This window comes from Tinamus guttatus, unplaced genomic scaffold (assembly GCF_059628265.1).
Source record: "Tinamus guttatus ecotype Peru unplaced genomic scaffold, ASM5962826v1 Tinamus_guttatus_pri_ptg000383l, whole genome shotgun sequence".
NCBI lineage: Eukaryota > Metazoa > Chordata > Aves > Tinamiformes > Tinamidae > Tinamus > Tinamus guttatus.
Window position 1 is genome coordinate 7,700,048 of NW_028288917.1, and position 12,727 is coordinate 7,712,774.

At 46.3% G+C, this 12,727-nt stretch overlaps 1 protein-coding gene across 1 annotated transcript in view; it reads right to left on the reverse strand.

Annotated features, from left to right (window-relative positions):
* Positions 1 to 11,082, reverse strand: part of LOC148593556 (dystonin-like) — a 98,003-nt gene extending 86,921 nt beyond the window's left edge. The window contains 2 exon segments of the mRNA XM_088530548.1: positions 2,110 to 2,262; positions 10,954 to 11,082. Coding sequence (XP_088386674.1) covers positions 2,110 to 2,262; positions 10,954 to 11,082 — 282 coding nt within the window.
* Positions 11,083 to 12,727: the final 1,645 nt, after the last annotated feature.

Consider the following 12,727-nt stretch of genomic DNA (forward strand, 5'->3'; position numbering starts at 1 on the left):
CAAATATTCTTGTCTCCATATACATAGAATAATATACATGTATATATTGCCTGAGACACAGTAAATCTGTGACGCTATCTTTAGTAAGGTGAGTCTCTTGGGAAGTTCAGTTCTATTACTATTCTAATGAAAAGTTGCAGAGGGAGCTGAATAAAACTCAGAAATTCACACTAATCTTTTCTAGGTAGAAGATTTCCCATATTTCCTGGCTTTGGTCAGGCCAGAAATGCCGTAAGAACTTTTTTCTTAATGCAATTTGTCATAACAATCAAAAAATTAATCATAATGTAATCCTTTCAATCTCAAAGTAATGTTTAATGCCATTAAATTTTACATGGGACTGATGTTTAATTTTATTTTAACCAGTTTGCCTTGTCATATGATAGTGCCAGACAGAACATCTGCCTTCCAATTACCTGAAAGGAGCTTTAATTATTAAAATATCTCTGGTTTTTAATATATTTCCCCAATTACTGAAATAATATTTTTTTTCTTCTCTATGTAGTGTAATGCTTGATGCTGCAAGTCATAAAAGATCTGACTCTCATTTTACACTGCAGATTTTGCTGCAGCTGAAAGAAGAACTCATTTTAGCAGTTCAGCAGGTATTCTAAAATGCTCTTCCTGGAAACCCTGTATTACAACAAGATTCTCTGTCTCTGAGAAATCTGTCTGTGCTCCCATCCCATACAGATTATGAAGGGCCAAAGCTCTCCCTGACGTGATCTGTAAGAAACCTTCTTTAATCCCCATTCCGTTTGCTAGACACACTGCTACAACTGCAAGAAGTCAGCCAGCAAACAACAACTTGCCTGTTATGCTGCCTGCCAGACAGTCAAGGATAGCTGATATTTATTTATATTAAAAACTGAAGTACATGGTATATAATTCCTTTACTAGCATGGACTATTCAGCACCCATTTAGATCATGAATTCTTGAGGGTACTTAGGTTTTTCCACCGACTACAAAAGGAACTTAAACTAGATGCTTTTGTTACTTTGAAGATCATGAAAGTGAGGCAAGAGGAGTCAGGAAGTTTCTGCCTTTATGTCTTATTGACCCTCTTTGGAGCTCAGTGGAGCTCTTATGGTATAACTAATATAACTAAGACTAGGAGGAGGAGGAGGAAGGGCCGGATCAAATTATCCAGGCCTTTAACTGTCAAAATCTCAAGCGATGTCAGCCAGGACTGAGTAAAAGCTTACAGCTGATGGTCCCTGGCCCTCAGCCAGGACACTGCCTGTGCACAGCACTCGCTCCAGCCACCTCTTCTGCAGGCAGCATCACAGGTCAGGCCACCGAGGCCTCCTCGCTACAGAGGACCTGGCCACTGCGACACGCCACAGCGCAGCTGAGCAATGATTCTCGGGGCCCAGAGAGGCCTCACGGACACGGCGAGGACACCAGCGCACACAGGCTGGCTTCCAGAAAGGAAAACGACCCAAGGCGGGCGCCGGTCTCAATGATTTGGCTACCACCATCTCACAAAGGGACAGGGCCTTCTCTCTCAAGCTAAACCTTGAGCCAGGCCAGGAGCTCCCAGGTACCACGTGGGAAACCCAGCGAGGGCTTGCTGTGCTGCAGGGAACAGGGAAGCAAACACATGGACAGGGAGCTGCTCCATAAGGGCACCGAGGAGTCTGCAAGCAGCCCAGGAAATCCTGAATTCATCAGAAAGCGAGAGGGAGGCAAGGGAAAGGCTCCAGCAACAGGAAGTCTGCTGGAGTTCAAGAATACTGTGCACAAGGATAAGCCTTCCCTATCACCAGAAACACATCCAGAATGTGATTTTAACACAATAAACAAGTGTGGCTTTATCACATCTGACAGGAACAGTCTTAAATTAAACAGTTAAGAAATCTGGAAGTGTTTCGTAAATGCTCCCTATTTTACTGCTTTCTAGTTTCAAACATTTTTTGCCACTGGCACATAACTTCAGTGTTTTCATGGGCAACAGTTTAAAGACACTCATTTAGGCCTTTGCTTTGCTGGCCAGACAAACCTATTTTACTTTCCTCGCACGGTAGCCTCTTCTGCCAGTGAAAATGCCTAGTCACTCCCCTCTACCCTCATCCTTCATTAATGTGCCTGATTAGGGGTGAACATACCTCCTGCCTGCTCTGGTACTGCTCTAGCTCAGCCTTGCTGTCTCCAATATCGAGAGACTCTCGGTGCCCGATGATTCGATTTTCAGTCTGCATGAGCAAATCACATATTTCCTGCAGTTTCTCTTTGCATTCTTGCTGCCGTTCAGCCACATCCTGTATCAGAGCCAAATACAATTGAACAATGAAGTAAAAACTTTCTCACTATAGAAGCTAACAGACACTCTAATAGGAGCTACTTTTTAAAAATGTATCACAGAGCAGTCATTTTAAAAATATGCTGTAAACATGATAGCAGGGGTACACAGAGCAAGATGAACATACAGTAGTTATGGATAAACCTCAGGTATGCTGTAAGTAAAAGAGACCATGTTTGATGGAGCTGCCCAATAGAATTCTGGCCATGCACATTACGTGAAAGATGAAACCTCCAAACAACAGGAGTGAAAATCCAATCTCTTAATTGCTTGAAGCTTGTGATAAACACATATTAAAGCTGAAAAAAGAACATCAAAACAGAGGTTAGTTGTGATTCTGTGTTAGCTCTGTTGGTATGCATAATATGCTACCTGGATAGAAAATGCTGACCTTTTAAGTAGCAGGAAAGAACAAAACATGCAAGATCATTATTGTTACCAAGTCCCACATAAGTATCTATATCTGTGCTTTACCCTATTTCACATTTTTTGACAGAGTATAGAGGAAACAAAAGAGCAAAATATCACAGGTCCTCAGAATGCTAAAAAGCCTTTTGTTACCCAGGAACTGGTGGTGGCGGTAACAAGATGGTGATTCCAAATGTTGCTGTGCTTCTCCGGCCGAGGAGGAGATGCACTACAGCATCTTACTGGCCTCCCTTGACTACAAAGCAAAGGCTGCTCCTGCTGGCCAACTGCAGCTGCACCAGCTGTACCTGCCTGCACCAACTTAGCCCCTACACATCCTCCCAATGCCCTGGGGCCCAGAATCTCCTATCTGCAAGCTGATGTACTCATACATCCGTCCCTCTAACCCATTTCGGTCACAACAAGTCATGCTAGCAAGATTAAACAAATCCAGCTTTTTAACTATAACAACAAAGATTGCCCAGCAATGGCAGATGGCTTGGCAGATGAGAAAAAACAAAATCTCCAGCAGAACAGAAGTGCCAAGCAATGGTGGCAGTACAACTGCAGCAGCAGCAGACTTGACTGCTTTTTTAATTTATTGATGTAGCTTCTAAACAGCCAATACTTGTGAGGAATCTCAAGTAAATTTCCCTGGTTGCTGGAAATAGCAGGCCCGGGAGCCTTGGGCTGCAGAGATCATTATGAAACTGTTCCTGTCTGCAATCTACTATGCTCGTTCTGTGAGCTGTGATTGCACCAAAAAAAGACAGAAATGACAGTTCACCAAACTTGATCAATACAATCTTTGTAGAACTATGTACGTATCCATAATAAAAAATGGAGAAGATAGGGTTGCACTTACTTAGTACTGCATGCTGGTATTAAAATTCCTCATCCATAGACAAAACTACTCAGCACACATTTACACAAGAGGCAAACCTTCTGATCACCCAGCTCTTGCGCTGCCTGTAACTGAGTCTCTGTTATTTTACATTTCTTTATTTTTTCAACACTTCTTCTGGTTCAATTCTCTTCTCCCATGTGGGATTTCTGAAGGCCAGTGGTCATGTTGTGAGCAAGCCAGATATAGGTGAAAGGGCAGAAGGACCACTGACTAAGGGATAAGGAATTCGGCTGAGAGTCAGATAAGGAGTAAAAGAGCTGAGATGAACAGGAAGAGGGGAGACGGTCGTTAAACATAAGGGCGCATGAAAACTGCTAGTTAGCCTATCACACTGTATAGTTAGACGCATGGACGCGGGGTCTTAACCGATCATTGTAAAGAAGCGCTCGCATGTTCGGGGAAGCCTTGCATATAAGCGCACTTGGAACCCTGAATAAACTGGCACGGCTTGATCACATTGATCATGTCCATGGTGTCTGAGACCCCCGCGTCGACAAGTGGTGCCCGAACAGGGACCCTCGCGCCAAAAGCTTCCAGGAGTGCTTACCAGCAGCGGTACCCGAGGGTGTGGGAGGATCCAGCTGCAACAGGTGCTGCCCCAGTGCCTGGAAAATCGCCAGCGTAAGGACGACTTTGGAATCTCACCCAGGACAGGTGAGCGGCTGGGGAGGAGATGGGGTCCACGCTAAGTTCTGAGAAAGAAGCAGTGGTTAAGCTCCTCCAACATATCCTTTCTACGAGAGGACTAAAATATGATAAGGTCTTACTCGAGAAACTGTTGACAGGGGCCCATGAGCGGGATTTGATCCCATCGGTAAATGTGGCCTTCGAGATGCCCACGTGGGACTGGATTGGGTCAGAGTTGTGGGAAGAAGTGAGTGAGGGGTCAAAAGATGCTGTCAATTTAGACACTGGGTGGCGGTTGGTACGACAGGTATTAAAGGAAATGAAGGCCGAACGCGCTGCTGCAATGGCGGTGCTTGTGGCTACCACGTCACCGAGCTCAGAGAGTGGGCCGACAAAAGCGGCTACCTCCTCTCAGGAGGTGTTCATGGGCCCAGTGTTGCCATCCAACAAGGCGTGAAAGCGAAGGAGTTCTGAGTCCTCCCGTTGCTCAGAGGACATCACAGGGCCACCGACGGATCGTGAGCCCGCCGAACCTGCGAGCAGTGTACCTGTAAAAGCCTTTGCGAGCGCTTCAGGACCGCGACCGCAACATCACCGAAAACCGCTGGTGTTTGGAGATCCATTGCCAAACCCTCCCCACCTGCGCCCGCAGCGCCTGCACCGTCTGTGCCCCCGCTTCCAGACGCCCCCAGCAAGCCTGAGGAACGGCCCAGCTGGGTCCAGGACTTGCTGGATCGCCTTGAAAAATTAGAGAAGGGGGCCGGGGAAGAAAAGGCGAATGAGATCAAGGAGACTGATGTTGCTGAGGGCTTAGCAACAGCCAGGGGGGAGGTGCAGGGGGATTTGATCTGTCTTTTAAAGTGGAAGTTAGAGAATTGTAATGCTTTAAGTGAGGACAGAAACCGTTATTAGGGCTATTATTTCTTTTTGCTATGTTCGTCTGTATTATGTGTTTTATCCTTTGTATAATGATGCTGACACGAGGTATGGTTGAAAGGTGGAAATTTGTATCATCTGTAGAGTCATAACCAGGTCTTGAGAAAGAAGATGTTTGCCTGCAAACATCCTCTGAACTAGTTTGAAGGTCACACACCCGAGAGGGAGGAAGATGAGGAAGGCAGGAGCCTCCGACTGATGGCTGGGACCACTTACTGGCATGCGCACCTGCGCACCCAGGAGGGAAGGTTATGTGACTGAAGGCGGAGTTTGTCCGCCCCCTGGTCTGCCTGCTGGCACGTACTGGCCCTACGTGGCAGGATGCACCGAGCTTAAACAGACAGTGCGGAGAGAGGCGAGGTGAGACTCCTAACACTGAGGCCTAGGTTGTCTCTGCGAGGACGCCCGCTGAGTTAGGAGCCTGTCAGCAACCCTCTAATCTGCCAACTCGAGAAGGTTCAGTCTCAGTATCCTGCCACAAGTATTACCTCAAGAGTAATTATTCATGTTTTGCTTCTTTAATGTGCTTTCACCTGAATAGAGGCTCCCCTTAGCCACCTTGTTTTGTGTGATTATTGCCAAATCCCAAGCCCATTCGCAACCTAATTGGCGATGAGGATGGGCTTTGGCAATTGAAACAGTGGAACTCACTAGTGAAGTGCATAGCTACGTGAGGTCGTGCCACTGGATAGAAACTGTGTTTGTGCTGTTTGTGTGTGTAGTCTTTAGATCTTTATTGTGTAATATATATCAGCAGAGAGGGCTTAATAAGCACAACAAGAAAGTGCAGAATTTGAAAGCAGGAAAGCCAGGAATAACTCAGACTATGGCGTCCCCCCCACCAGTGGAGGAGTGGGAGCTGTACTCTGACTTGTATCCTTGGAAAGAGACTAGGGAAATACTTCAGCACAGGAAGTAAGAATGAAGAACCAAACGCTGAAATGCCAGCTACAAAAACAGAAAAGGGGAGAATTGGGAATTATGCCTGCAGAGAGATTGGCAAAAGCAGTATATGTTTTAAATCTTTTGAGATTACCCCAGGACTGCCCAGTCCCTCCGATGGTCATACACAGGGCTGGGCCAAAGGGAGTCCTGACAGAAGCAAAGTCGGGTCCGTGTAAGGTGATGTTGAGAGACTGGAACACGGGAAAATGGACGGGACCTTTGGACTTGATAACCTGGGGAAAAGGGTACAGATACTGGAACCAGATGGGTGCCAGTGAAATGGGTGAGACTTGGCTGGAAGCAAACTCACATACATCAGATGTAGCAGGCAAGCAACTGGTACCCTAGCTGTGGAAAATGTGAGCCTGCAGAAGGAAAACATGGGAGGAAGAAGTGTTACTGTTATTAGCTATATTTTGTAGCTTTTAGGAGGTAGTATTGCTTTTAACGCTATTATAGGGGTTAATGCTGCTTTTAGTGCTAATGGATATGTTATGCTTTTTAGGCAAATTGTTAATTATAACCAAATCAAGAGTTGTTGGCTTTGTGGAACAGCAGATCAATTCGATGCACCAGTGTTAGGTATTAAGTGTTGGGATGGTGTTGTTGATTCTATGTTGCATTCTACTAGTTGTGCCTTGCTTATTGAAATGTGTATCCAATATGATTGAGAATGCCTTAAAGAAGGTTTGGTTGGCTACAATCACTGATCAAAACAGGTTTGATGATTCTGCTAATCTTCTTATGCATTTTGGTTGTCCTTCCCTGCCTGATTAAGTGTCTGAGACAGACAGTGGACAAGGCGATCAAAGACATATTTTGGGTGAACCATCAAGAATCCTAGCTTGCTCAAAAACAAGAAGGGGGAATTGTGGGATTCCTGAAGGCCAGTGTGAGCAAGCTGTGAGCAAGCCAGGTAGGCACCAAACCTAGATAAAAGGGCAGATAGGTGTCAGACCTAGATAAAAGGGCAGATGGGCACCAGAGGGGCACCAGGGTGCCGGACCTAGCTTAAAAGGATGAAAAGACTGCAGAATAAAAGATAAGGAACAATCAGATAAGGAGTCAAACAGTTGAGACAAACAGGAAGAGGGGGACGGTCGTTAAATGTAAAGACACGTGGACACTGTTAGTTAGCCTATCACACTGTATAGTTAGATGTGTAGACACAGGGTCTTAACCAATCATTGTAAAGAAGCACTTGCGTGTACGGGGAAGTCTTGCATATAAGCGCACTTGGAACCCTGAATAAACTGGCACTGCTTGATCACATTGATCGTGTCTGTGGTATCCGAGACCCCCGCGTCAACATGCTCACAATGTAGTTATTATTAGAGGTTGTGATTTTGTGTATGTTACCCATGTTTAATGACAATCTGTGTATGTGCTGCCATAATAGTGCCTTGCTACTGCATGAGGCAAGTGAGACACTACCTTGATGACCAGCTGAAGCCTAAGTGCCTGCTACCATAGTCAAGGGCAAGACTGGGTTGGCCTCTGTGTTCGCCACCAAGAAGAACCTCGAGCTCTGCTGTTGGCTGCGACCCCTTAGGCGTTGAGCAGTGGGGACACATGCCATGCCAGACCTTGTTGTGAGTGATGGCCACCTCTGTCTCTGAGGGCCATCTAGGAGGCGAATGTAGGCCAAGCGGCCTGCTGCTGGCATGAGTGACAGCGTAATTAACTTGTGCACAGAACCACAGAACTTGCCTGAAAAATTGCTTATGCTAACTCTGCTGCACGTACGCCCATTGGACTGCTTATGCCACCCTGCACAGTAGGGCAGCTTATTATTTTAGGGACCAGGTTTCAAAAAAAATAAAAATAAAAAAAATAAAAGAGAGAGAGAGAGAGATGTAAGAACATCATTGCTCCAGGGATCACTGCCGCGCAAGCACTGACCATGCTACGCAGACCAGAATACTGGCTAGCAAAATCCTGCAGTGCTACGACGACAGCTTTCCCATCATTGTTAGTAGATGTAGACTCGGCTCAGCACGCAACCTTGCTGCAATGGCTATGCTACTGCTTATGCATGACCGCAGATGTGAGAAGGCAGGGGCATGTGCTGCATGATTCTAAGCGACCATACCACCTCTATGCATGCCCAGGTCCGGATGTTACAGGACCTGACTCATCAATTGAGAATGGATGGTGATTGGACTCCATTTGGACGATGGACATGGGGTTGGCCATGGCTATAGAAACTGTTATTCGAGCTGTTATTTCTATTTGCAATATTATCATATGCTGTATCCCTTGCACAGTGATGCTGACACAAGGCATGGTTGAAACTGCTGTGAAAACGTTATCTGTTCAAGTGTTTGGCTACGATAGATTGACCTCTACAGATCGCGGGGTGGTATGTGTAGGAGGTGAGAACCTTTATGATTGTTTGTGATCTCTACAGATCACAGGGTGGCATGTATTGGAGATGGAAATTTCTGTGATCTGTAGAGTCATAAAAATCTCCTGTGAGAAGAAGAGGCCAGACCTTGGGAAAGAAGATGTCTGCTTGCCTAGGCTGAGCGATAAGGAGCAGGGATGCAGCTGCTCAGCCCGGTTCATAGGTAGCCCCCGCCCCAGAAACCTGTTGAAGCCGGCCGCTCGGCTGGGCTTGTAGCCAACTTAACCACAGACGTCCTCCAAACTAGCTTTGGAGGCCAAACACCCGGAAATGAGGAAGAAGAGGAGGAAGGCAGGACCCTCGAATTGAGGGCTGGGACCTCCAACTGGTGTGTGCGCCTGTGCACCTAGGGGGGAGAGTTGTGCAACTAGAGGTGGAGTTTGCTCGCCCCCCGGGCTGCCTCCTGGGTTGAGCTGACCCGACGTGCCAGGATGCACCGGGCATAAAAGTGGACAGTGCGGAGAGAGCGGGGCGGAGGATGAGAAGAAACTCCTAACTCTGAGGCCTGCGCTGTCTCCGCAGGAGCCGATCAGCAACTCTCTCTCCTTGATCTGCCAGCTCGAGAGGATCTGTGGGTCCGGTATCCTGCCGGCAGGTATCACCTCATGAATAGTTATCCATACTTTGCTTCTTTTATATGCTTTCACCTGAATAAATGCTCGATGTAGTCACCTCGTTCTGGCGCGATTGTTGCTGAATCCCGAGCCCATCCGGAACAACTGTGGAATGGGAAAATACTACAGCTTCCAGCCCATCTGTCTGTATTTCCTCACTGGATACAGGACACTTCGCGGCAAGAGAGGATTTCCTCTTGCAGCCTGCCTCCCGCACCTTCACTGTGTTTACGTGTTCACCTCCTGCTCCTCCGCACACTCCGAGCTATCCCAGGTCTTCCTAAGAAAAACACTTCCCCCGGCTTATCCTTCTAGGTATCGCAGAAGCCCCAGAGCTCAATCCAGACTGTTTGCAGAGAGAGCAGCTTAGAGCCACCAAACCACCAGCAAGCCTCGGATCGCTGTCCTAGCTCTGTCACAGGCTGACATACATTATTTGGGACGCGCTGCTCCCGCATGCCACTGCAGGGATTACTAAGGAATTACTTCCACGGTCGCGTGGTAGCAAACGTGCATAAAGAGAGACATCTGGACAACTGATGTGCAGGTTCTCTCCACTGCAATCAGATAAGGCAAGAAGAGCTAAAAGCAACTCCCATGTACCAAAGAACTGGGACTCCTCATGGAAGTGACAGGGTTATGGTGATCCTGGCAGCGTGGAATCAAGATACGTTTTGGGGCGCACACACTTGCAAGCTTATCAGTTTTTATAGAGAAAGAGATGGCAGACTATTGTAACCATATGTTTCCCTCAAAATATCATGATTTTCCTTATCCTTGTTATAGGTAAACAGAACTCATCAACCCTGATCTTTTCGTACAGTTTTCAGAAGAGGAAACTGTTCTGGAGAATGAGAGTATTAGAATCCAACCTGATTCACATTCATTTTCAAAAACTGAAGTTCAGCTGTCAAACCTTTATAAAATTGGTGTCATCCCCAGCCATTATTAAGTTGTATAACACTAAGCGTCCACTAGAGGCTTTGAAAGACCACGTAACGCCTTTTCAAACTGTGTTCTCCACTTTTCCAGAATTCAAATTCATTAAATACACAATGTAGATATAAAAAAACTATCATCACAATCAAAGGAGGATGGGATAGCTTCCCTATTTTTTCATCTTCAACAGTTTGCATTGCAAGCACAAATAAAATAAAATGATGAAAAAGCTTTATACAAGGTTTGAAATTTCCTATCTTTTAATCCATTCACCTTTGAAAAATAAGGAATCATGCTGGCAAGCCTAACAAGCAAGCAAACCGATACCCCCCAAAAAAGAATCTCACCTACAAGGATTTTTCTTTTTATTTTCACACAAAAACAAATGTGAGAGATGGCAAGCCAGATTGAGGCTGGCCATACTTAGGCTAAACGACAGGGCCTGGCGCTTGGAAGATCTCGCGATGTACGGAAAGCGCAGGAGTTAGCAGGCATAATCCGTATAAGGCAAAATATGCCGTATAAGGCAAGATATGTGAGCCACGCACGCTATTGGTTAACGCGCAGTCCTTCCGCAGCGAGCACGAGCATAAAAGACGCTGACACGTGACAATAAACGCCATTTGAAGTATCCTCATATTGGTGTCTGTACTTCTTTGGCCCGGGCGCGGGGGTGGCGCCCGTGCCGCCTCGGACAGCGGTCATCAGTTGCCAACCCGAAGGCAACAAACAAATATCTGCAATGCTCAGACACAGAATGTGATTTATGTGAATCTTCCCCAAAGAGCCTAGCAGGTTGCAGCAAGATCCCCGCCTTAAACACAGCCTGGAACTGTTGAAGCATCGCATTTGCCAACACTTTCCCACGTGAGCATTTTCCAAGCCGGGCTGCTCCCCGCCGCCGATGCTTCCGCGGCTGCTTTTTCTGCTCTCCAGGCCCCGGGCTCGCTCCGGGTGGCTCCGCGCAGCGCTCCACAGCACGCAGATCCTCGCCATGTCTCACGTCTCTTCATCTCCTCGCTTCAATACCAGCATTTATTTTGTAAAAATCCTCAGGAGGAAAAACAAACTCCAAAGATGCACTTTCTTTGCTTTGCACTGGATGCTACAAGGAACTGGTTCTTTTCCACACAAGCAGCAGCAGAGGCCAGCGTCGGGCTGGCCGGGATGCCGGAGGCTGCAGAGGCCGCTCCTGCCCCCGGCTCCGCACGCGCTGCCCAGCGGGACAGGAGCCGGACGCTCACACGGCAAATCCAGGTTCAGCTCAGGGGCCCAAACCCACCTGCCCTGCTTTGTGCCCGCTGCCAGCCCATTAGTCTGCTCCACACTGAGCGTTTCCTGCAGCTGCAGTGAAATCAATGGCTCTGTATTCCATGCTCCAGAGCAATCTGCTAACCTGTTCAAGGTTAGCGTCCCCCAATGGCAAACCCTATTCCATTTCATAAACCCATTCATGATTCTAAACACTTCCAGAAGTCACCTTTAACTTAGTCCCCTATACTGAGTTGAACACGCTCTATCTTTCTTTATTATGTCAGATGTTCTCCGCTTAAGATTCATCCTTGGTTGCCCTTCACTGTATTCACCTGGCCAGTGCCCTCTACTTTAGCAGAATTGAGACTTACTCTAAAATTTTGCTTTTGTGGCTAAGTTTGGATCACTCAACCTTTGTTTCTATATATTAATCTTCATATATCTTCCAGACAACTACAACGTTTGATCAACTCTTGTTTCCACACAGCCTATTTTGCATTTCATCCCCAGCCCTTCATTGTTTTGCACGTCTCTGAGACGCTCTTAGCAAAGTGACATTGTAAGAAAGACAACACATACTGCTTTCAGGTAAACATGATGTTGTTGAAATAAAAAAAACCAAACAGGTCCTTGCTAAATCTCGTCCTTTCATTTCTGTTCTTATCTTCCCATATTTAGTTTCATGAAATGCCCTTCAGCTTTCTCCTAAACCTCAAATCAGCAAGTGCATCACCTCATGGTTATATAAAAAAAAAAGAGTTGGACACACACAAGTCCCTTGTGAACTTCAGTAGCTCTGTAATATCTGAAACGTAGTTACTACCTAGAACACAAGCTTTACCAAATGGTTCAAAGTCTTCTCTCTGCCTCCAGTGGAAAAAATAAAGCCTGTCTCCATTGCAGCTTGCCTATCTCAAAGCTTTTCAAAATAAACAGTTGAATGGTTAACAGACTTAGGTTCTCTTCAACAAATAGCGGAAGGAAGGTCCAGCCATGAGCACCATCACAAATCCTGTTTAATTGACTTGTCATGATCACTTTTTCACAACTTGGACATCTAACAGTTTTGGCCAGAGTCCCGCTTCTCCATCGGAGACTGTGCAAGGTACCCAAGTGCGCCCCAATGCGTCACACCAAGGAAGCAGGTGCCTCTAAAGCCACCAGAATTAAAATTAGGACTGGCTTATTAGTCAAAATAAGCATCATTTAGATCACAGGGAACCCCCAAGGCCACACAAGGGCACACTAGAAAGAACCAGTGTGCTCTGTGCTTATGAGGATTCCCAGAAAAAGGATTTAAAAGACTTATAACAAAATTGCTAAAAGCAAACAAAGATATTGGTTTAACGTTTACATTGAACCATGCCAAAAGTTCCTTTAGTTAAAT